Genomic DNA, 25,877 nt, shown 5'->3' with positions numbered 1-25,877 from the left:
TCCTTGTAAACTGTAGGGCAAGCTCTGCTCTCTTTTAAGATGACAGTAGCATCAAAATGCAATTTATGAGTGTTCCGCGAGGAAGCCGCCAGTGTAAAGACTCGGGGATCTCATTGGCGCGTTCGCTACGGGAGGGTTGAGTGCGTCTGCAGGAAAACAGATTAATGTTTCTTTGTTGTTCCGGTGAAGTACGACTAAGATCTTCAATAAAATCAGTCCTTGAAAAGGCGCCTTGGTAAAATTCTAAATGAGAACAAACACAAAGGTGACAACAAATGGTTGTTTCGCAGTGAATGATCGTGATTAGCCTCACTGCTGTTTTTGTGTTTTTTACAGCTCGCGGTGGCGCGAGCTGTAACTTAGCAGCGAGCGCTAGCGCTTGTTAGCCAGTGTGGCACAAGAGCTGTTGTAGATGAAAACGACATAATGTCCTTTCCATATTTGCATCCAGCTTGCCATAAGTCCTTTGTGTTTCCCCCCACATGAAAGAGCCTTTGTTTTCAGCCAGACCGTCCCTCTGCGCCTTGTTGTTCCTGTGTTTGCGCCGCTTGCTGTCTCAACATTCTCTCGCTCACTTCCTCTCTTAAAACACCGGGCACACTAGTTGTTGTTTCTTTTCTTTTTTTTTTTTCAACTTTATTAACTCTCATAATTCAGGAGGGGAAGAGGGCAATAGAAAACACTTTCCCCCAGAGGTTTATTGTTTAAAACGGGTGCAGCTCTTTCCCAGGATCAGCGCTTCAACTAAGCAGAGAGGAATTTGGGCCAGGCCTCGTAAAAAAAAGCATTTGCGTGGAGAAAGATTTTTGCTTTTCCTCCCTCAATCTTGTCATTAATGACTTTAGCAAATGTGAAGTGGCTAGTGAATGCTTCTGCTGTGCGGGGTCTTCAAAGGAACCCTCTAATTATTTATCCAGGATATCCTACTTTAGAATTAGAGGGCCAGGTCGCCGTCGCCTTTCATGCTTTTTTTTCTTTTTTTTTTCCATTTTTTTTTTCCCTGTAAAGAAATCCTTTCCCCCAGCACAGCGGCTCCGGCGGCGACTGGCCGTTTGGTTCCCGTGTTGGTTTGTGTTTGTGCGCAGGCGAGACGTACGCGCATGTGACTGCACCTACGCCGAGCATGGGGTGCGTAACAGAGATAGTAGGTTTCCATTTTCCACGCATAACAGTGCGTGACGTTTCCCGTCTCCGCTCTCACCCGAGACAGCTCTCACCCACATCGCTCAGGTTTCCTGGTCATTTGGCCTTCACATGCCTCCCTAAAAGGGATCTTATCGCCCTGCTCAGGTTCAGACACTTAACCCGACTGCCGGGCCGAACCCCTCAGGCTTGTGGTGCCGCTTCACTGTCACAGTGTGACTTAATTCGTCCCCGAATGCCACTTCATGCACATCCAAACGTGTCCCAGTATAACCACGTAACCACACATTATAGATTTGCCGTTCTTCTCTTCACACGGCCGTCCAGCGGCCAGACCTTCCAATTGATTTTTGTACTGTGCTCTCTACCCCAACTCCCTCCACTGTCGTTTTTTTTTAGCTTTTATTTTGCTTTGTTGCTCGAAGAGCGTGTCGCTTTAAGAGTGCTATGTAGCGGGCACTCGTCTAATTCCAGGTGCGGGTCAACCCTGTGTTTTACCAGGTGCAGGACCGGGTCATTATGAAGGTATTTGTTTTCCAGATTACGCAGAAGACCCGGGATTATAGACATGTTATCTGTGTCCCTTCCCGTCCGCCTGTCAGGCCACGATTCCTTCATGGCGTGTGCTGCCATTGTCCTGCTCCAGGTCTCTCTGACTAAATCCTACCCCGGTGTCACGCCGTGTCTTGTCCTCGGTCCACCGTTGCCGCTGGCCTCGGTGCACCTCCCGCCCTTCAGGTTAGCCTAGCAGGCTAGCGGAGTTTAGCGATCGACCATGGAAACAGAGCGGCTGTTGGTATATCCAAAACATTTACATAAAGCCCCACAATTGTGCTAAAGCATTTTATCATCGGACTGCCGATCGATATTGCGGCTTCTTAAGGTTTAATATTTCAATGTTATTGATCAGTTTAACAGCTGTGCTTGTGGTTTGAATGCTTTAAGTTCAGCGCCGCAGGAAGGCCTGTGTGTTTGTGTCTGGCCTTTGCACGCGTGTCTCTAAATATTTTTGCAACATTTCTTTTTTTTTTTACAATCTGTAAATATTGTTTTTTCTCCCCCCCTCCATGTTGCACCGTTTTTTTATTCCACCAGCCGTGCTCTCCTCTATACATGGTGTACATTCTGTCCCTAACAACAACAGCAGCAGCAGTAGCATTCCCTAATAAGTTGCGGTCATCGCCGCTCTTCACCCTGAACAAATTGAACGGAGTGAATGCGGACAGACGCTCTGAAACGACTCCAGTCGGCTACGTCACTCCAGCCCGCTGTGCAGCAGGGAGCGGCTGCAGCGCAGGGATATAAATAGGAGCATATTTGATAATTAGTAGGAATGAAGGTCCCGGGGCTGAAAGCACATTGATCGACATATTTCTTCCTTGTCCCTGACCTTTCATTGGACATGTGTAGCGCAGCATTCCTCTCTAACTTTGTATCTGTAGAGGACTTTCAGCGCGTTGCCTCTTCGTATCTCCCCGCGAATCTGCAAACATTGCACAATAAAGAAAACAAAAAGAACAGAACTGAATTTGTGAAAGTTTTGCGCAGAACTCAAATCTACTTGACGATCATTTTCTCTTTCCAGATTGATTAGCGCTAGATTGGGCAGGGCACTGCATATTTGTCTTCTCTCAGCTTTTTCTGCATTTCATGCAATGGGAAAGTCAGCACGTTATGCTGAAAGATACAAGGTCGGATGTGAGACTGTTGCTAATCATTCAATATCCATGTCTGTTGGCTTAAAATTGACTAGAAATGAATGTTTCTCTATTTAATCTGATAAGAATTTGGCCTGAAGTTATCTCCCGCTCTCTCTCTCTCTCTCTCTCTCTCTCTCTCTCTCTCTCTCTCTCGCTCTGTCTAATTTTCTTTTGACCTCCCTCTCCCCCTATGTATGTCTGTCTTGCAATTTTCCAGACGCCCCGCTGTGTTAAAGTACACGGCTGCGGCTGTGTGCGCCGTGTCGCCAGGGGCAGATGTTAGCTTGTGGCCAATACCTCTTCTCCGGTGAAACATCAATCGCTTAATTCCAAGGATAATTAATGCTCTTATAAATGACAAAGCTTTTCCAACAAACCGCGCGGGACACAACAGGAAAACACAGCGTCTGACGACTGCTCATAAATGACAAAAGACACCTTGTGACTCCGCTGTGATGTGAAGTCTGCTCTCGCCGTAATTAAAACGCCGCCTGATCGGCTTTGTTCTTAATTCTGGCGCTCATCAGAAGTCGCGTTTCTCATTCTCTTTTTGGTGTTCCGGACTGACAGTGATTTTTTTTCGGAAACGCATTTCTTTATTTAAAAAGAAGAAAATGGTCGTAAAAATAGTCTCTGAACGGCGTGCATACTTAAACAGAATGTATTTTAACCGCTGCGCCCTTCATCTCTTCCGCCGTGTCTTGAAGTCGGTGGAGAAGTGACGCGAGCCCACTCAGAGTCGTACTCGCGGCGTGCCGCGCGAGCCCCCCCATGCTGGCTGCTAATTGGTGGGAGACTGGGAGCTTCCTGCTGCGTGCGCGCTCCTTCCCTTTGCTTTGCCACCCCACTAGGTCTTTCACCAGTGCTCTGCACAACCTAGTAATTAACCCACAGCTAATTAACTACTTCTAATTACACCACTATGCTGTTTCTATCACACCCTCCACCAAACTGAGGAAACACTCCGGTGCCGGGCAGAATCCCCCATGGAGGCTTTTTGCAAGTCAGCTGAGCTCCGATCAGATCATTTAATCAGACTGGCCTGCGTAGGAGCAGCTAGCGCAGCTTCGCCCCTTCATTCCTCCGCTGCTCCCTCTTAAATCACGTTGCATTCTACAATATGGAATGGATTGTTTGGATTTAACAGTTTTTTTGTTTGTTTTTTTTCCCAAGGTTTTATTTCAAATCAATTAACCGAGGAGGCAATGAATACCACAAGCTGATCGCTCCTTTTTTTTTTTTTTGCCTTTTCTGGCCTGTTTTCTGGTACAAAACGATTACTAAAACTGAGCGCTGCCGAGCTAAAACAATCAGCAGGCTGCCTCTCGGGCATCTGAGTTTCCTCGTATTAGAATTGGCGGGCATTAGCTGAAAGCGGTGGATCAGTTTGAGAACTTCTTTGATGCCTAACACACAAACACAAGGCAACACAATAGAATCTCTGAGCTTGTAACCTTGTCTCGGCAGAGTCTGCCGCAAAATTATTTAGTTAAAAAAAAAAAAAAGAAAGAGAAAAGGAAGAAGGTTACATGCCTGAATTTTGCTATCTCAGAGAAATACTCCCAGACATGCCAAGCGACCGGCTTCCTCCACTCTCTCTCTCTCACTCTCACACACACACACACACACACACACACACACACACACACACACACACACACACACACTCCTGTAAACACACAGTGCTGCTCCTCTCCGCCTCAGACTCAACACAGCCACTGCTATTTCTGTTCCACAGACTGATAGCTCCTACTGAAGATCATTGATTTTACGGGAAGCCCTGTTTACAGGCTGAGTGCCATCGACCTGAGGTGACTTTTCCTCCCCTCCTGCAGCAGGAGCGGCAGTGGAGCAACCTTACGTCCACGTTAGCAGTAGGTAACGGCTGCTAGTGGCTATAGTGCAGTGTTGGAGATCAGGGAGACTGAGGATGCCGTGTGCTTTGCGTTGCGTCATCCAGTGTTATTTGCTAAAAGCGGAAACAAATATTTTTTTCAGATTATTTACAGATTTTTTTCTTTTCTTTTTTTATTCAAGTAACACCAGTCAGGCTCACATGCAGCATAGTTAGTCACTGTATATCAGGAATTAGTTCTCGGATACAGTCATGTTAGTCAGGCACCAGACAGCTGGCAGCGAAGGAACTGTTAGACGCTGGTGTTTAAGCCGGCATTGGCTGAGCCTTGTCAGGCATTAAAATGGACTTATGTATGAGAGTGGAATGCGTGCATGCTTTTATTGGTGATTAATTGGAACAAACCTGGGAGATAAACCCGTTGCCTTACTCTGCCCGAGGACTACAATGGTTTCCCCATCAATGAGCATGTCCCTGGTGCAACATCAAAGGCCTTCTCTTGCTTTATCAATACAAACCCTTCCTTCCCACATCTTCCTGTAACTTGCTTAGCGTTCACGCCATTGATTTTCCAATAAGCGCCCCTTACCCTGCGGTGGCTGGCCAGGCTCTGTGATGGCTCCGAGACCAGACACACACGCACATGCGCGCGCGCGCTCACACACACACACACACACACACACACACACACACACACACACACACACACACACACACAGGGACAAGTGAAAATCAGCTTGGGTGCATTGTCAGGGCTCCTCCAGGCGTATTCGGAAGCTGTGTTGTCTCCTTTCTGAGGTATTCCCTCTCTGTTGACGTGTTTGCAGATGCGGCTGAGGATCAGAGCCGCATCGCTCCCGTAGCTTGGCGGCGTTTAAAGTTGGGGTTGAGTCGGAGCTAATTCCCTCAGGAAACCCTGGAAAGCAGGGTCTTCTGGAGGTAAGGCCAGGCCTCCAGGCAGGTGATCAGGCATGCTTATAATCAGATGGTTCCTTAGCCTTTAATTCCTCCCTCAGTTGCCTGGTAAATCCCACCTAATGAAAGGACCCATAACTTAAAACTTATCTCATTTTACATCCCTACCAAATGACATCCAGGCCCACTTTCTCACAGTATTCATTAGGACCGAGGCCTCTGCTCAAGGTTCACCCTTGTCATGTTTTTTTGTTACGTGCGAGAGGTTGAAGTTATTGCTTTTGAAAGTTTTTTTTTGTCAAAGCTGACGGAGGGAGAGATAAAGCTGTCGGAGGCCGGTGTCAGAGGAGGTGCAGTTCTCCTGTCTATACGCTCACATGCACTGCAATCAGGCATCCAGTCTTTTCTTCCCTCTGATTATTGCATGCTGTCAGCAAGAACTTGTTTTGACTAGCACGCTAACTATCAACTCGACTGTCTGTGTTGGCACGTTTTGATACGAGGCAAAAGCAAATTAGGTAAAATACCTCATCCCTATTTTTTTTTTTTTTTACACAACGGGTACTCATGCTAGCATGCGGTTGACAATTGCTCTCTTGTATTTCGTGGTATTCCAGCGCAGCGCCTTCCACCTTGCCACTCTGCAATAGCCACCCTCTGCCTGCTGCTCCATCATTTTGATTTGCGGTTATTAACACAGGCAGCACGCTGAGACTCTGGCCGCCTTAACTTCCCCTCGCCTTCGACCGCGTCTCTTTGTCTGTCTCCCCAACTTGTTTAGTGCCTCCCAGAGATTAAAGCTTTTCCTGCTTTAAACAGGTGTCACTGAGCCAGGCAGACCTCTGAGAGACAAACAGCGTTATATCAGTCGGACCCATCTGCGACTCACCGACTCCAGACAATCCCATTGCTCATCAGTAACCACCGCAGGTTATTGAATTACACCATCTTGATTTTTAAAGGGACAATCTTGTTTTCTGAGTGCCGCGAGCGCGCTGGGCAGGCTCAGGGCGGGCGGAGTGGGCGTACTCGGCGTGACTGTCCCCGACTCACTGTGTGATTCTGCCCGCTGCAAACTTTTATGTACTAATGGGGATAAACGGCGCACAGACTGTAGTCACACTGTCCACAGTCATTCAAACCAGCGACCTTAACCGCTGCTTGTGCATGTGGGTCGTCTGTTCCCAGGCCTGGTTGGGACAGGCAGTGGAATCTGGGGGGAGGGACTAATGGAGCAGATTACAGGAAAGAGGTGTGAAACTGGCTTTTTCCAATGTCGCAGTCCTTGCACGCAAGACGCGGTTGCCCAGCTTGTCCTCCTGATGTCTGTTCGTGTAGTTTGAATTTGTGTTTTAGCTTTAAAAAAAAAAAAAAAAAAAAAAAATCCCCGTCTGTTTGACATGTGGCATATTTTTTTTTCCTCTCTTGCGTCACTCTGCCAGTCCATTTGTGTGAAATGACTGTTGAGCTCATAGCCTCTTATTAATGGAGCAGATAATAAATACCGACCAGTAGGGCTAGTCTCCCCTCACTCAGTATGGCAGCCATCGCTAAATCATGTCTGGCTGCATAAAGCAATCTTGATAATAAGCCAGCCGGTCTTAATATCTTTCATTTTATTTGCAAAGCAACGAAGGGGTCGCCGGGGTTAACGCTTTGTATATAAACTAAAGAGGTGTTCCGTAGTCAAAGAAAAATGTCTGCCCAATTTATGAAAATAACACTTACATCATTTTTTACTTCATTTGTCCGTTTGTGCTCTGGCATTTTGTTGGATTTTGTTTTCCTCTGTTTTTGCCCACTTGATATTTGTCCCATTCGTGTCCGTCCTAATGTCCAGGTTTTTCAAATGCGCGCAGGCTTTGAGTGGACTGTTTTCAGGCATAAGGGGGAAGCTTCATCAGACATTCAAGAGGTGGCAGAGACATTATCAATCTCTCCTCTCCGTCAGCGCTTAATATGTTCGGATCGGGGGGTAGACTCCATTCTGATCACAGCTGAAATTTGCATCCTTAAGTAAATAAGTAAATAAATCAAGAGCAAGTGGTGGATGTGCTAATCAGCCGGGACATGGCGGTGAGCTTGGTGCCGGGAAACTTTGCTCATGTAATATTCAGTACTGTTGGGTTAAAGGGCAGCCTAGAGTTATTGGTTTCAGCCCGATTGCCCCCTTTAATCAATGTTGGCTGCATCCCTTTAATAAAATTATTAGCTCAGCAGTATCTTGCGCTATCATTTTATCTCTACTGCGCTCCAAATTGCAGCCTGTGTTGGGCCTCTCAGATGCTCGGGGCATGGCCAGCTCCCGAAAGCTCAGCTCCCATTTATTATTTCAGAGGCGGAGGACGGCAGGAGTGTTTGAAACCAGGCTAAGCATAGATGTTATTGGATGCAAGATCTAAACACAGCTGCAGTGAAGTCCCAACCCAGCTTATGTATTTTGGGCTCCTACTAAATTCTGAATTTTCCTCTTTCAGAATGCAAAGACGTCTGTGCATCTGTATGTGTCAAGTTCTTTCTACATGTTTAGAACTTGATGACAGTGATTATGATGTGTTCTCTTTTTTATTTCATTCATGTCAATTTACAATCTGCTGATGGGTGGCTTCTTTGTGTCTTAATTATCTCACACGGAATGTATTTGATCCATTAAGGTAGCCTTTTTCCTTTTTTTCTGTCTGAAAGTTAATTAAAAACGGATGTAGGATTTGCAGAATATAAGATTAGAGGTGTTGTTTAGAAGGTGAAGATAAAAGATGGTACCTTCCTGATATGGCAGGAAGATGAATCATGGACGGCTTATTAGTGTCTGGCTCAGGCATTGTGTTTAAGTACCTAATCTTGTGTAATGAGCATAGTGTCACTTTTCGAATAATACCTCAGACTTTTGTCTCTTACCCAGTCTGCTATATGTTTGATTTTCTTCTTCAGGCCCTCTATTCATAATCCTCATGCCCCATAGAGCAGAAAGCAAACAAACAAACAAAAAAATTCATTATCGTATCACCATTCTCTCTGCTGCTCATTGTTCTCACACTAATTTGTGTAATTTTTCCTGCACAGTGTCTTTTACAGGCAACAGCACAGAACTATAAATGCAAATTTAGCTTTTTTGAGAAAATTAATCATTTGTTTTTCTGTATATTTTAATAAATGTTGTGATATTTATACTGATGTGTTTGAACATCACCCTCGATTTATGCATGAAAAAAAGGTATAACAAATATAACGAATATTTCAGTGTTTCACCTCCTTTTCTCCATTTTGTGTTTCCACAGGCCTGGATGCGATGTACGCCTCATGTAGGCATCAGCATGGACAGCTGTGAGTCTCCTGTGGTTTCTGGGACAGACGATGGGCTCGGCTCCTCCCAGCAGCAGCAACCACCACAGCCCTGGAACGATCACCCCAGCTCACAGGTCCCTTGCGCCAACCAGGCCTCTTCCCTCGACCCCCTGTCCCTCTCTGTCCCCTATTCCTCTCATTCCCAAAACCTTAGTGCACCCAATGACGGGGTGAGAGAATTGCAGTCCCAGCAGCAGCAGCAGCAGCAGCCAAAACAAACATCACCCCTGGCCCACCGTGACAGCTCTGCCACAGGCCAGCTGCATTCCAGAAGAGAGGTTCTCGAGGAAGAAGAACAAGAGGCAGTGAGCTGCGGAGAGGAGGAAGAATCCGAGGACTTAGACGAAATGGAGATCGACAGCTGTTTCCCAAGTCTTCAACCCTTTCCTGGGGTGCCAATGACTTCAGGAGGAGGGGGTATGCCCACGCTGCTGCGGCACCAGCCCACACAGCAGCATGGTGCACCTGATAGTGGAAGTGAGGAAGGAGAGGAGGAAGAGGAAGAAGAGATTAGTGATGTGGAGAATCTGGCGGGTGAGATCGTCTACCAGCCAGACGGCTCGGCCTACATCGTAGAGAGTCTCAGTCAGTTGATCCAAAGTGGTGGGGGAATGGTCCCAGGCCTGCTCCCCACAAACTCTCTCAACAGTGCAGGAGGAAAAGGAGTGGAACAAGCTGGGACTTCATCCTCAGTGTACCCTCAGATCATCAACACGTTCCACATAGCCTCCTCCTTTGGGAAGTGGTTTGGCAAGTCAGACCAAGGTTTCCCCAATACCTCAACCATGGCGGGCCTCAGTCCTGTCCTGCACAGTTACCGTGTCTTCGACGTGCGACACAATAGCCACAAGGATTACCTAAACAGCGATGGGTCTGCCAAGAAGTCCTGTGTATCCAAAGATGTTCCCAACAACGTTGATTTCTCCAAATTCGATGGACTAGCCCTCTATGGCAAGGGTAAGCCCATTCTCATGTGTTTTCTCTGCAAGCTGTCCTTTGGCTATGCCCGTTCCTTTGCCACTCACGCAGTCCATGATCACCGCATGACACTTTGTGAGGAGGAGCGGCAGCTGCTGGGGGACAAGCAAGCGTCTGCCATTATCCAGGGCATTGGAAAGGACAAAGAACCCCTCATCAGTTTCCTGGAACCAAAAACTAAGAGCACTCCTTTGCCACCAACCCTGCACCCCATTAACTCTGGCCAGAGCTTCTATGGCACATTTAGTGGTGTCCATCTAGAGCCTGGAAACAGCAGTGGGGGCAGTGAGACCCTTCTGAACAAAGACTCTGAATCAGGCTCCCAGCAACAGAAGCAGCAGCAGCAAAGCCCACTGAGTTCAGTTCTCTCCGTTGGAGGGCTAAGCATTCCCAGTGCAGCCACTCTTACCTCAGCCTTAGGCTCTGCCAAAGACTCCAGTGCCCTGTCTAAGCAGGGAGGGAGAATAGAGGAGCCTGCTGGGAAAGAGATGGCACGCAAGGGAGAGGACGGGGACGCAGATGGACATGAAAGTAAAGAGCACCTATTGGGCCAGAAGGAGGGCTCGCAAGAAGAGGAACTGTTACGGGAGGAGGAAGGCGAGGTGGAGGCAAAAAGCACTGCAGTGGCCTGTAGTGGTAACAGTAGCAGTGGTGGGGGTGTAGCGGGGGAACCAGCTGTCTCAAACCAAAGCATTTCCAAATCTCCTTTATTGATGCCTAGTAGCGCTCTCCAGCCTTCTGCCTGCACCTCTGCAGTCAACTCCACACTCAACAGCAAAGCCCCTGCTTCCACTTCCTCCCCTGTAAAGAAAGAGGGTTCGGCTTCAGACAGCGGAGGGAGGAACTTGGAGCTCCCTCTGAGCTTTAATTGCCAGGTGCCCACGGTTCCCATGGCTATGGCGGCAGCCGCCATCAGAAGGAGCGAGGATGACGCTGCGGGCACCTCCTCTTCTCCTCTGTCGTCCAATGCTGCTGCTGACGAAAGTGCCAATCGAGATAGTGCCACAGCTCCAGAACCAAATGATTGCTCAGCAGAGGGGGAAGAGGAAAACGGAGCCCCTCTGTCTCATCACCACATGTACCACCATCATCATCACCTCCACCCCACATCCCATGGCCACTCCATCGCTCTTCCAGGAGGCTCCTGTGAAATAGCATCCATAGGCGAGTGTTCGCAGAACCATGGTCTCAGTGGTGGTGGAGGAACTGGGGTGGAATGCCCTAAATGTGACACCGTTCTGGGCTCCTCGCGCTCCTTGGGTGGCCATATGACCATGATGCATTCGCGCAACTCTTGCAAGACACTCAAGTGTCCAAAATGCAATTGGCATTATAAGTACCAGCAGACGTTGGAGGCCCACATGAAGGAGAAGCACCCCGAGTCCGGAGGCTCCTGTATGTACTGCACCAGCGGCCAGAGTCACCCTCGTCTAGCTCGTGGAGAAAGCTATACCTGTGGATACAAACCCTTCCGCTGTGAGGTATGTACAATTGCGTTTGTGTTTTTTTTCTACTCCAGTTAATATTATGTTGTAACTCATCCATTCAAAAATATATGATGTGTTCTTTAGGTATGTAACTACTCTACAACCACAAAGGGAAACCTAAGCATCCACATGCAGTCGGACAAGCACCTGAACAACATGCAGACGTTGCAGAATGGAGGCTCCATTGGCTCTGCGCAGGAGCAAGTGTTCGGACATACCCCGGGAGGGGTGGTGTCTGTCCCCTCGGTGAGCCAGGCCAGCAGTCATCACCCTGCCCACCATCATCCGACACAGTCGTCATCCCATATGGCTGGACCTTGTGGGGCCCCTTCTCCGACCAAGTTGAAGAGCAAGCCAACTTGGCGGTGCGAGGTGTGTGACTACGAGACCAACGTGGCACGGAACCTGCGCATCCACATGACCAGCGAGAAGCACATGCACAACATGATGCTGCTCCAGCAGAATGTGACTCAGATGCAGCACGGCCGACTCGGATTGGGAGCCATGCCCTCGCCGTCGGAGGCGGAGCTCTACCAATATTACCTGACCCAGAATATGAGCCTTCCGCCAGGCCTCAAGATCGACCCGGCGGGAGCCGAGTCCCAGTTCCTGATGGGAAGCTTCCACCTGGATCCCAACATGGCTGCCTTGGCGCCATCTCTCGGTGAGCTTTTTTCTCTCCGTGCATACAACATGGCCTGGTGTTGGTGTCCACAACAAAGAAACAGCAGGATTAAACACTGACTTTTGAAACTGCTCTTTTGGATTGAGTTGCACGGTTTAAAAGTAGTGCAAGACAGCTAGATTGTGGTGTGCAGCCCGGTGGGCGGAACCTTGGCAGTTATTATTTACTTAAAAAAAAAAAGAAAAAAGAAGAACCTACATATCTCCACTGGATTGGCAGAAATCACTGTGCCAAGTACTGGATATTCATGTTTAATGACCTTACTGCCTAATATTTGTTTAAATATTTACAAGGGCTCACCTTAACACCACAAATCTATTTGACAACAGATGCAAAGCTACAAATCAGAGTTTTAATAGATTAATTTTCCACTACCAGAAATTAATGAGGGAGAAGAATTACAGCATGGCATAAATTTTTCCAGCTGCACATTAACCGCAGCTTGACAGGAAAGTAGAAAAGAGAGACAAAAGGAACAGGGGTGTCATAGCAATTTGATATGCACATCTATCACCGCGTTTGTAAGAAAGAGGGGGTGAGGAGTCGTGATTGGAGCGCAGGGTCTGTGAGCGATTTCAGAAGACTTCTCAGAGGTCTCCCTCTCCTGGCAATAAAAACTCAGGTAATGTAGAGAAGTCCACGGGCTGGCAGCAAACGGCAGCAATAAATAAAACTGAGCCTCTGGAATTAATTCAGTGTAAAGCCAGTCAGGGTCAAGCATTCATGCCCAGTCCAGGCAGAGAAATATTAAAAATCAGTGAGCAAATGCCAAAAGTCTGGCCTCTTTAAGCTAAATTTATTTAGCATTCATTTTTAAAATAGCCTTCTCCTAAATCCTCTTAGGTCTCTGGGTAGTTTTGCAGGATGTGTGCTTTTTTGTTCTGCTGCTGTTTGGGCTCAGCACTGGCAGAATTAATGTGTTAGGTGTCCACACTGATTAAGAGGCAAAAATAAAAAAGCAGAGATGTGTTTTTTTTTTTTGTTAGATTATTCACTGCTGCAAAGCTGGTGGATTTGGACCGAGTCACAGTCACATCCATATAAAAGTTCGGTCGCTTTTTTTCATGAACAGTATCCCGTATACACTCATTATCAGGTCATTATTTTAATTCTGGAGCCCTTTAGAGCAGTCTTGCACGTTAATTATCCAAAAAATGTGTAGCTCTCCCAAAAAAAAAAATAGGACTTAAATCAGCAGCCTTCAAAATGCTAAGTTTTAGGTTCCTGCCAAAACTACTATAATAAACTATTAAATATCATTGGAACTGGACACAAAGAAGGCAGTCCTAGTGGATCGGTGCAATTTGTGACATCACAAAGGGCAGAACATGACTGTGTGTTTTAGCGCACATTTCTGAAAAGTGGAGCAAATAATGGATGGACAAATGGACATTTGTAATGTTTAAAGAGTTCATTCAAGGTCGATCACAATTTTTCCATTTAATAATAAGTGGAGCTGCTTTTCTTCTGTCACTTATTCCCTCTGAAGCTTACTTACAGTTGGGCTACAAGGCTGAACCAGCATCAAATATACATTCGAACATAGGAGCTGTACAATGCCTTTGCTCGCCTCCTCATTTCTAACTTGGCTGCTCACTCCAGTAGGTGGGGAGATCCCTATGGACGTGCGGCTTGGCGGCGGGCAGCTGGTTTCGGAGGAGCTGATGACCCTGGGAGAGAGTCTGTCGCAAACCAGCGACCCCTCCCTCAAGCTCTTTCAGTGCGCCGTGTGCAACCACTTCACCACCGACAACCTGGAGGTGCTAGGCATGCACATGGGGGCCGAGCGGAGCCTGCCGGAGGAGGAGTGGCGGGCCGTCGTCGGCGACTCTCACCAGTGCAAGCTGTGCCACTACACCACCCAGCTCAAGGCCAACTTCCAGCTGCACTGCAAGACCGACAAGCACGTGCAAAAGTACCAACTCGTGGCCCACATCAAGGAAGGCGGCAAGGGCAACGAGTGGCGCCTGAAATGTGTGGCGATCGGCAACCCGGTGCACCTCAAGTGCAACGCCTGCGACTACTACACAAACAGCCTGGAGAAGCTGAGGATGCACACCGTCAACTCCCGCCACGAGGCCAGCCTCAAGCTCTACAAGGTTAGTGGCGCTCCAGATTCTCACTTCTACACATCCATCGCGCTTCGCAGTCGGTTCGTAACCAGTAACAATCTGCAGCACTGCTCCGTTATTCCCTTAAACTGGGAGTTTTTTTACCCCCAAAACTTAGAATGTTTTTTTTTTTTGCCCAGTTGCAACTTATTTTTAGTACACACAGCGAAAAATGTGGCCTAAATTCCCACTTCATAATAATTGGGAGAGAAGAGACACATAAAATGTCTAATGGCTCCCACGTCACCCAACAATCGTTCCTCCCCAAGGCTGAATGGTATTTTTTGGGGTGTAACTCTGGTCGTCCTAGTAGTCGAGGGAGAAGCGGCGCCGAAGTGCTGCCATGAAAAGAACATTGGACTTGAATCTGGTTTGGAGGCTTAGAGGTGAATCACTTGGAGACGAATGAAGAAGTGCGAGGAGACAGAGGTTTGGTGCTAATACTCCTTGGAGCGGGAAAGGCTGAATCGTTCTCGACAGCCGTATTGATTTTTGCTGGACTTGGAGCTTCACCTTCTCCTCTAATCATTCCATAATAGCCAATGGATGAACACTCTCCGAACAAATGGCCATAAATCTAACAGGCCTGATTCCACTTAGGTACCTATCCTGTGTGTCTGCGGCTTGGGCCACTCTGTGCTTAACCCGACCTGGCACGGCTGCACGCGCACACAAAACGGACAACGCGTGCAAACAGTGACGCCACGATGCCCTCCCAAAGCTCAAGCAACACGCACAGAATCACGCAGAAAACACTCCGTGTGCAGCGTGCCGGACTGAGTGTGTAATTTCCAGTGTGAGCTGCGTTGAACGCAGGCTTTTAAGTTAAGGTTAATGGGAAACACTTCCGTTGGCCGACACTGCTTTGTGTTGTATCCGTGTGTGTGTCACAGCTTGACCTTTTTTGGAAGCGCTTGTGAAAACTTCTGCTGCTTCGACAATGTTGTTTTAATTTCACTTTAAGAAATAAGGCAGCGCTCCTTCCTGACCCCCTCAAAGGGATGTTTATTTGAGAATCATCGAGCAGTATTAATGGTTAATCGGAAACACTGGCGTGGCAGAAATATTTCCTGTCCAAAAAGACTTTGTGCGGAGAACAAAAACAGCAGAAGAGTGTCATCAATTTTCTGTGATTCACTGCGAGGGGAAGGTGTGATGAAGCGTTTCCTGTTTCCACTTAAATGGGATCTGCGGGAACTTGTAAGATTCGCAGCTTATGTTTCCAATAGGTTGAAGTGCTGGGATCATTTGTGCTGTATTTCAAAGGTCTCATGTTCAGCCCCTTTTTCAGGTTTTTATTTTCAGTGGATCGTCCTCACAGCACAAATTTCTTAAATTATCTCTTTCTTTCTTTTTTTTGGCCCTTACTGTGAGACGATATAGTAAGAGAGAAACTTTTTTTTTCCCCCTGCACAAGGGTCTTAAAAGAGAAGAGACATATGTCATACTGCTGCTCGGGCTGCAGGGGATTAAATATGTACAACACATCCAGGCATGATCATTTTTTACGACTTAAGCCTCTTAAGATGGCTCCATATTTCTTAAAACCAATTGATCTTCGGAGGAAGAGTGTCCAGAAATTACCTGCAATCCCCAACTCCAAGCCACCGCGCTCCTCGTAAGCTCTTGTCATCTCTGGGACTCCCAGGAACCCACATGCGGTGCGGGGTGTTGACGTTGATTAAAACAATATTTTGAGGCCGTGATTAGCAGAAAACAGGCACATGACAGTGAGGCTTCTCAGCGGCGCCGCACACGACACACTTGACGATGTCACAGTCTCGGTGCTGCGTTTTGATTTACTCTCCCTGCAGACATGCTGACAGGCAGCAACACCCAGCGGCCCACAGGCCTGCAAAGCCAACTTGCTGTACTGTGCAAAGAGGGAACAAAAATCACAATTCATTTATTCCTCCTCCTCCCCCGAAAAGAAAACCAATGCAAATAGCACCATTTTTAACCTTTTCTGAGGGGGGAGAAAATAAATCATCAAGTCAGCATAAACAGACTGTAAGATGTGGTGGATGCTCGGGCCACTTTACCCAAATCAAACTGGTTTGCATTAAACAGGCCCTTTGTGTGCACGGCTCCATATAAATTGGAGCCTGTAATTACTGGAATTAAAAAGGAAGGTTTAAACTGAGGGCTGAGCTGGATGGGATAATTTGAGAGTCTGTGGTATGCGGCCCATATTAGGGCTTTCTAAAAATATCACCCCCACCACCCCATGTATTGGAATGTTCTGAAAGACCACAGAAATATCCAGCAAGTCATCCTGACCACTCGGGCCACCGCACGATGGAGGCCAACGCTGTCTCCCATTGTATGCCGTGTCCTCAGTCGCTTCTGCACGCCCAGTATTCTCCACTTAACTTTCACCTTCTCCTCTGCTCATGTTCCACTGGGATTTTTTTAGCGGCTGATGATGGCATTATGATTATTGTGCTGTGGGAATGTGCACTCCTAAACACAAACACATGGGTTTCGCTGCAAAACCCAGATGACCCCAAAGTTTGTGTTCTGTATGTTTGCAGATAATGCGGCGCTCCCCTGAGATTCATCTTTAAAAGAAACTGGGGGGAAAAACAACCCAGCTTCCGTTCTCATTTTACAGCTAGCAACTCGCGTATCATGTTAGCATAATAGCCTTCCTGCAAGTCGGAGGAGGTCTGAGGACTTGGCTTTGTGTTTGTGCGCGGTGAAACGAGAGGAACTAATCCAGCTCACGGCCACTGACGCTCCTGGCCAGACAGAATGGGTGGGGCCTCACCAGGCCTGGCCTCAGGTTCCAGTCAAGGGTTGGGAGAAAGGGGAGGGGCCTAGGGCTTTTGCTGACTACCTTCCTTGTCTCGGGGGCCGGTGCAATCGGCGGTAATTGAGATTGATTGGATGTTATTATTCCTCTTGCAAATGTAGTCCATTAGCTTGGCACATGCATAATCAGTTTAGAGCGCAGTTAGCTGAATGTAATCATGTTCCTCGGTGTCTGCTAGCACAAAATCCACTCCAGATGCCGCTTGGCCATGGAGCGAAAGGGAGAAAGTGCCGTCGCTATCGGAGAGTAAATCTTTAAACAACAAAGTCCTGACACCCCGTCTCCTGTCTTTGTCCTGCTCTGCTGAGAAAGCACAGAACTGGAGAGAGTTTTCACCTATCTGTCTGTCTGTCTGCCGGCCGGCCGGCTGGCCGGCCGCACTCGGCCAGGCGGCGCTTCTGTATGTGTAGCTGCCATAACACGGTGTGGACCGGAGGCCAACAGCTGGCCCATTAGCGGACGGCGCGCGTCTATACATTGGACGGAGTCCCCACTCTTATTTTACCCCTCAGTGAAATCTGGGAAAATCGGTGCAGGCTGAGAGAAAGGAAAAAGTCTAAACTGTGAGGAGAACAAATAATCAACATTAATTTGAGCAAGGGCGGCACTAAACTCCATGAAAGGATTAATGGCTCCATAAAAAAGGAATTAAGGTGTTTTTGCTGATGATGTGAGACAGCAGAAGCACTCGCTTGTTGGAAATGCAAGTCATGCAATAATGGCCCGCTTTAAGATTAGACTTCCTTCAGGCATGTGAAGTGTTGGGGGGGCGTTTTCATTTCAGGGTCAACTCCAAATTGGGCCGTATGTAGCAACACACCATTTTATTTTGGCGGAGAGACAGCCTAAATGCCATTTGTCTTTAATTAATTCCCTGAGTTAATTAGTAAATTTAAAAAAAAATAATAATAAAAATCACACTTATTTGTGTACTGTCAGAGTCGGGGCAGCCAAATGATCCCAAATTGTCACTCTAGACAACGTGTGAGGTAATGTGAGATGTGCTCTTGTTAACTGACAGCCGGGGGGGTGACTGACCGCACTCACTCATCCGGCACACACTTTTTTTTTTGTTAGGGGGAGGAGGAGGAGTGATAGAAGGAGGACAGAGAGAGACGGAGAGGAAAAAAAGAGGAGGGTGTGGCGGCGCGGTGGGTGCTAGGAGGGTTGGAAGGATAGATACTCTGCTAATTATCATGGCCAGCCTATGATTGTTCAGTAATAGTGCTCAGTGGGAAAGGTTGCAGCAGTTCCAGGAAGAGCTGAGCGCTGATTTACTGGTACTACCGCTCTAATAAAGCGCTCGCTGCACATCCTGGGAGACAGCCCATTCTTTCCTCTCACATGCACCGGCGTGTGAACGTGCACGTGCACGCGCACACGCACGCACACTGCAATCTAGTAATCTAAAGTGCCAGCAGATGACAACATAGAGCGCATGAGATGTATCATTTTAATTGCTTAGGGGAGAAATTCTCAACAATATGACTCGGTAAAAGTGATGAACATGTGATTAATGGCTGAACATCGTGTAACGGGCGTGTTTTTAAATTCTGCATCAAGTCCCCGCAAAGACCCTGCCTGGCCGCCAGCCGCCGTCCCCACGCCCGCTAAGCTCTTCCTTGTGTCAGACGTCGCCTGCAGGGTGCTGAACTTTCGTGTCTACCTCAAACACATCTCGCTTGCTGCGAGCGGTGGGCGGGACCAGGAAGGAGTGGCCTCAAAGAGCAAGCGAGTCTGCGCTGGGTAGGGGAGGGGAGGGGGGGGCTCTCAGACAAGGAGGGGGAGTAGTGGGGGGGGCTCGGAGGGCTTAGCGTTTGGCTGTGTGCAAGAATTTCACAACTTTCCTCGCTCCCACCCCTTGAGAAGGCCGGGGAGAGGGCCGGGCTTTGACCCGTGGCACAGCTGCTGCCGCTGCCGCTGTTATGGCTGCTGGTGCTGATTGTGTGTGCAACTGCCCTGCTGTGGACTCTACTGGGGGCTCACAGAGTGACAGGGGAAGAGAGTTACAGCGAAGGTGGAGCTTCTTCTTCAAGGAGTCCTTATAGGGAGGTGGGCTGCCGATAAGCTGTTGTTTTGTCAGGCCGTGGTGTAACATGTTACCTTCGGCCAGTCGCGGCAGGGAAAGGTCACATCAGGCATCTAAATATTTTTTCAAACCAGACTTTAGTGGAACAACCCGGCACTATTAATGATCAGAATAAGTCCGGATATCTCCAAAAAAACAGACGTGGTGTCTGTGTAGCTCTTAGTATCTGCTTCTGAAACATTCTCTGACCTTTCTGTGGATTTGGCAGTCAAACCATATTGAAATGATTTGCTCTGGGGGTTGAATATCCTCTCCTTTGCATGTGCACAAAAAAAAAAGAACTCAATTACCACATGGAACCACGCTGAAGTAATTGTTGTAGGTCTTTTACCATCAGGAACATATTTACATGCATTGTCAGATAGTCAAATCAAGTAAAAACAAAAAAAAAAGAAAATCAAGAACAGTGTGGTTTGGTATTGGCAGGTTCACAAAAAATTCCTCATAGAGTCGTACAAGTTTTCTATTAAGTTTTTCTATTTGGACTTCACCCCGAAAAATGTGTGGACAGGTTTTTTAGTCTTTAGTGCATTCAGAAACACAGCAGGGCTCTCAGTTATTTGGTTCCAAGATCACATTTTTTTTTTTTTTTTTTTGGCCCAACTGGTCAATACATCTGGCGACCTTTAGCCACCACACCTGAAAGACTAACAGTGTGGCAATCGGCAGGTAAACACCAGTTTAATGAGGCCAGACTCTGGCTCCCTCTGAATGCACGTCGGCTGCTAAGCTGCTGGGATGGAGAGAGTGAGACAGGCCAGCTTACCGGCTCTGCGCCATCAATACATCAGTGGCTAAGCCACCAGATTAATGGCCTCCGAGTGGTCAGGGCCACAAAACTACTCAGCTCTGAGCTTCAGCGCTCCGCCGAGCTGTACACGGAAAGCAAGGTAGAGCGAAGAGACAGATGAGCGGCGGAGACGAGTCCTCAGGTACCGGGATGAGCGCACGGGGACCTTTATTCTGTTTAGGTTCTGCCCTCAGAGGAGAGTCCTGGGATGAATAAATTTTGGGAAAAGTGGCCCAAGGTGTCGCTTTAATTCCCTGCGACTTGAAATCACGTAATTATAAATCCTAGATGATTTTTTTTTTTTTTGGTGAAGGAGGGAGTGTTAAAAACATTATGACACCAGTTTTACATCCATGTAATGAGAATTTTGTTTCAACGCGATAACAAGTGACTGATGTAGTTGCGGTGCGGGGCGGCGCAGGAGTCCCACCAACTGCTGATTTACACCACTGCAGCCACTTAAATTGCTCCTAAGTGTGCAGAACGTGTACCACCTTTGTTTCAAGCGCGTCTCCCTCTCTCTCTCTCTCTCAACAAAACCGCCCCGAGGTCCTTCCATTTTGCAGCGCATCGATTACTGCCGGATTGCAGAACTTCAGCAATTTCTCGCCTGATTTTCATTGGCTGTTTTGTTGTTCGCGATGGGTCGGCGAGATGCCGATGCCCACGAGCGCGATCTCCTCAAAGCGGCCCTTTCTCGGAAGGGATATGTTGCACAAAGTGCTCCGCAGTGAAAAGTCCATCTAACCTCCCGGAGACCACCAGCGCTAGTCCATTAAAGAAAAACACCCAACAGTTTCCAGCGGAACGTTTTCTGGGTAGAACTTTTATTTGAAACAGTTGGGCCTGAGGGGCCCTTCTTTTCCTACAAAAGAGCAAAGTCCTCTCTTCCTGAACTTCACAGCGCTGGTTGTCCATCCATGTTTTGCCTAATTGCCGTGTGCCTGAGTTCACGGACGGGGCTGGGAGCTGTAAATCTATCAGTGTTGCGCAGACAATCTTTTCTCCAGATGTAGGGGAGACGATTTCATCCCTTTGTAATTAAGCTCTGCAGACTTGGGGTGTCGTGCGGTTTTTATTGGGGTCCCTGAGAAAGATCAGTGCGCACCCTGTTTTCTCATCATGCCACTCGCTCTCTGTGGGGACGCCGGATGAAATGGAATGATGAACAAAAAAACAGAATGTCTTGTTTAAAGTCTAATATGGAAATTACTCGGCAGTGATGTAAGAGTTAGCGTTGGTGGGTGTGGGGTTGAGGCACAAAGGGGACTGAGGCATAGTTGTGGAACCGAGGCAATCTCGCACAGCTCCCCAGATGAGGAATATCAGAGAAAAACTTCTTCTTAAAACCCCCTGAAATGTTCTCAAATGTTATCTCTCCCACGGGCGCTGTCTTGTACACCTGTGTTCTACTTTAAACTCGCTGCAGGAGTAAGCGGGAAGGGGGTGGGCGGGGAAGGAGGGGCAGGGGGGGGGGGAGGGCGAGTTGGAGAAAAGTGATAGTGAGTGTGAGGCAGAGAGACAGCTTTAAGAGTTGGGGACGAGAATGCTCTTCAGCTCCTCAAGGGCACTGATACTTTATAGCCTTCACATTCCTTCATGACAAACTGATGCCCAGAATAGACAGAGAAGTGTTGGAGGAGGAGGTGGGGGGAAAAAAATAATAAATAGCTGCCATGCCTTTAAGGCCCACCTCGACATATCATGTCTGCTGGCTGCTCACCTTCACCTCGCCGCGCTGGCTCGACGTGGCCGCCTTACTCTCAGTCTTTTGGAAGCCAGCGCTGGCGAAGGCGAAGGCGTCTGCAGCGCAGGCGTTTGCGCTGCGCAAGTCGCGTGACACATTTGTGTTCAATAAAGTCCTGCCTCCGCAGGGCCGCTGCTGTTTGATTTACAGAGGCCCGTCTCTCTCCGTCTGGGCTGCGCTCCTCCCGGAGCCTCGCGCCAGCGCCGCTGAACTCTCCCGCTGCCTCAGATCATAAAGTCTCGGCCCCCTCGCCGCCTTCTCTCTGCCAGCGCCACAAACTCATTTTTTATAATGTCACCACATTCAATCAACACTAGGCTCTAAAATTAAGGACTGCTGAATAATTCAGACTCGGATCGGCCCTGCAGATGGGCCGCCTCTGTCACTGGATAGGAATTTCCTTAATTTATGCATGTAAGGTTGGGGGAGGCATGTTGAAATAATTTGAGCCATAAGGAGCGGCTGCGCTGCTACCGTTTAAATGAGAACCGGCAGCCATTAAAGCCTCAAACCTGCAGTTGCGAGATCTGGAATGCAAATTATCATTCAAATGATTAATGCCCCTATTTGCATGCTGCGAGGCAAGACGGGCGGAAGGACGGACAGGAAGTGGGAAGGGACAGAATATGTTAATTTGGCCAAAAATCTGAGGTGTCGCTAATGTAGTTTTTATACAGTCCGTGTCGGTCGAGTCACACCTACATGTGTCCCTTTTATGGTCTTGCATGCGTTTTCTTCTCTCTAGTGTACACACACACACACACACACACACACACACTTGTATGTATATGTATCGGTGTGTGTACAATTTGGCCGCTCACTTCCATTTCCAGATGTTTGCAGCTTTTTTTTTTCTCCCTGCAGCTTCTCGTCCTCGCTCTCATTAGCAGCTGTTGGGAAGCATTTCAGCGAGAGCTCTCTTGTTCAGTTTTACCTCTGATCTCCGAGGAGCCACTTTGTCGCAGGCCGGCCCGTGAGAGAGCAAACATTTTGTCATCCGGCTCATTTCTTTCGGAACACACACCATTATATATGCGGCATGCATGCGGTTAAGACAGATCACATGCGCAGCCGAAAAAGGAGGTCATGGTTTTTTTTATTATTTATTTATTTCTTTTAAAGAGGCGGAGACTCAGCGTCGCACGATTCCCAGCATTCAGCTTAACTTTTAAATCATTAAACATGATGAAGCCATCTCCACAAAGTCACAAAGGCTTTATATATGAAAATCAAACACCATCTGCCATCACTGATCAGCAGCAACAGCCATCAGGCCGGGGTTACCAAGGCAGAACAGGAAAAGCCATTAACTGCCAATCACTGCATCGATCGACAAGCCCCGTCCACCACTACCAGCCGCTCTCTGCCCCCCCCCCACCCGCTCCACCCACTCTACCCCCGGCTCTGCCCACAGACACACGTCCATAGTTCAACAGCTTTTACTGTACGCCGCGCACGCACACTGGCACGCCAGCGAGGGCTTTGCATAAATCATTATCTTTCTGTGCACCTGGGCCACATGATGGCTTTGGCAGGGGTTCGTGTCCACGCAGTATATGGTGAAGGAGACAGTGAATATGTATATATATATATATATATATATATATATATATATATATATATATATAAATATATATATATATATATATATATATATATATATATATATACATATATATATATATATATATATATGTATATATATATGTATATATATATATATATATATATATATATATATATATACATATATATATATATATATATATATACATATATGTATACACACACATACATACACTACCAGTCAAACGTTTGGACACACCTGTTTCTTCTTTATCTTTACTACTTTCTACACTGTAGGTACATACTGAAGACATCAAATATATGACCAGGATATGTGGATTAATGTGGCAAAAGAAAAAAAATGTTTGATACCTAAATATGTTACGTTATATATATGAATTCATACGAAGGGTGGCTATTCTAGATCATCTCAAATATAAAACCGGTGTGAGTTATTTCACACTTTTTTTGTTTAATCCATATTCCATATGTGTCCATTCATAGTTTTAATCCCTTGAGTGACAATCTGCAGTGTAAATAGTCATGAAAACGAAAGGAAAAGCATTAAATCAGTGTATATATGTTGATAGATAGATAGATAGATAGATAGATAGATAGATAGATAGATAGACAGATAGATAGATAGATGTACATACACACACACACACACACATCATTGGTGTGTGTGTGTTTCCCACCGGAAGTCAGTCCCTGCAGTCAGTCTGCTCTCCAGCTGAAGTGTGCGTAGACGCTCCACTTCCCCTGCTTCTCTTTATGAGTGAACACTGGAGTTCAGAAGGAGCCAACAGGGACAAAGAAAGGGAAAGCGGATCGACCAAACTCGACCGCTTCATTTTGCCTTTTACTTGCTACGGCCAAGCTCAGTCACGACCAGCGTATTCCTGCCCACCCCACCCCAAACTTAATAGAGATGCTGTTGTGGGTGCGAGGGACCCGGACCAGAGGTCAGGCCAGTGGGGGAGCAATTAAAGCACGTGGGTCTTTGTCCCTCAGTGCGCGCTGCAGGCACAAACAGATAAGTGACCTAAAAGGCAGACAAGAGCAATAACTATTGACCATGCCCATATTTATTAATTGATCTTTGTTACTGATGAATTAGAGATGCATTAGTCCGGGGGCTCACGTGCAGCGCATACAAGGCCCTGTGTGTGTGTGTGTGTGTGTGTGTGTGTGTGTGTGTGTGTGTGTGTGTGTGTGTGTCAAGAATTCACTCTGCCGGCAAATGCACGAGTCTCTGAGGCAGCGCCGAGTGAACGTTAACCGGTCTGTTTTTTCACCCTCTTAGTTCTCCATTTTGTTGTTCTAAACGCGCAGGGTTCTTTTTCTCTGTCCCTGCGTTGCTTGGTGGAGTTAGGTCAGCCTTCTCTGGGGCCACACAATAGCCAGAGACACAGCAGTTATGATGGATGTGGCCTGGGGCCTGTGCACTCGCTCTGCGTCTGCGGTGGCCTCATCCGCACATCAGCCACAAGGCCGGGGAGGGTGGAGAGGGTGGGTGCGGGCGGGGGGGAGGCGGCGGTGGCGGCGGGGGCGGGGTGGAGGAGGAGGGGCGGAGGTGGGCAGAGATACAAACCAGACCAGCCATTTTCCTCGTTGGCTCATAAATATTTGTGTGGCTGATTTATAAACAGTGGTGCAAGGGGAAGAGATCAAAGTGAGCTGCAGCGCTTATATAAAACTCTCCGGCTTGGCTGCACGTGCACTCGCCGCCCCGACGCGCTCCGTGCTCGTACCTATGTCTCTCCATCAGCAGCCAGCCATGTCAGCTGTTAGTCTGGACCCAAGCCCGTTGACACACAGAACCTGTTGGCTCCCTGCCGCGTCAACCTGTAAGAAAAGAAAACCGCAGCTTTGGAGTGCTGAATATGCATTAGAGGGGATAAGTGTGGTGGAAAAACACCCTCTAAATGGCTTCCATCTTCTGAGAGGCTGAGCTGCTTCGCCTGAGATACGCAGCTTGAGATGCGCGTCAGGAGATCCTTCATTTGATTGCACTGGGAAGGCGAACCTGAGGGTGGATCCGATTTCAGTTTCATTTAAGGTTTTTTTTTTTTGTATGTGTGCATGGTCAAAATTTTTAAAACCGCAAATAGGCCCTGCTTGCAGTTCCTAGGTATGAATCCAAATTGCCTGGTGCATTTTCCAAGGAACCTGGTCATGAACAGCAAAAAAAAAAATAGAAATTGCAACTTTTTTTTTTTTTCACAAATTGAGCCATTAAATCAAAAGCGTTATTACTGCGACTAGAACAAAGTAAATCTGCGGCACCAACTGTGGAATTTAAGGGCCCCATAGATCTTCATTCATTCTGCAGTCAGCCTCAAGTGAAGCGCAGCCAGTTCTGAAACATGGATGTTTTTTGCAGCCGTGACACTTCTCTGCGCCCGGAGGAAATTCTCAGCAAATTCTGTTAGAGCTAAAAAAAAGAAGAAGAAGAAGAAGCCAGCAGACCCTAAGCAGCTACGCTAATGCTAGCCCTAGCCGGCCATGTTGAAGCCTAGCAGCCCACTGTGGTGTCACAGTGCTGGTCTTAGCAGACAGCGGCAAAGGTCCAGCCTCCTGGCTGGCAGCCACAGAGGCACCGGGGGTCCAGTGTGACGCTGCGTGTCCTATAAAAGCAAGACTGAAGT

General features: G+C 47.6%; 1 protein-coding gene across 3 annotated transcripts in view; it reads left to right on the top strand.

Moving 5' to 3' along the window:
- zfhx3b (zinc finger homeobox 3b) overlaps window positions 1-25,877 on the top strand; it is a 134,498-nt gene that overhangs the window by 38,336 nt on the left and 70,285 nt on the right. For 2 of the 3 annotated variants that reach the window (XM_076024338.1, XM_076024347.1), the window contains exons 2-4: window positions 8,892-11,417; window positions 11,508-12,087; window positions 13,711-14,207. In XM_076024338.1, coding sequence (XP_075880453.1) covers window positions 8,898-11,417; window positions 11,508-12,087; window positions 13,711-14,207 — 3,597 coding nt within the window. In that variant the 5' untranslated portion in view covers window positions 8,892-8,897. The remainder of the gene's footprint in view (window positions 1-8,891; window positions 11,418-11,507; window positions 12,088-13,710; window positions 14,208-25,877) is intronic. The other variant, XM_076024354.1, reaches the window with a different exon arrangement.

The sequence above is a fragment of the Nelusetta ayraudi genome, unplaced genomic scaffold (genome assembly GCF_046127955.1).
Source record: "Nelusetta ayraudi isolate G7.1 ecotype Tasmania unplaced genomic scaffold, CSIRO-AGI_Nayr_v1 ptg000002l, whole genome shotgun sequence".
Classification (NCBI taxonomy): domain Eukaryota; kingdom Metazoa; phylum Chordata; class Actinopteri; order Tetraodontiformes; family Monacanthidae; genus Nelusetta; species Nelusetta ayraudi.
This window is presented reverse-complemented; position numbering and strand designations above follow the sequence as displayed.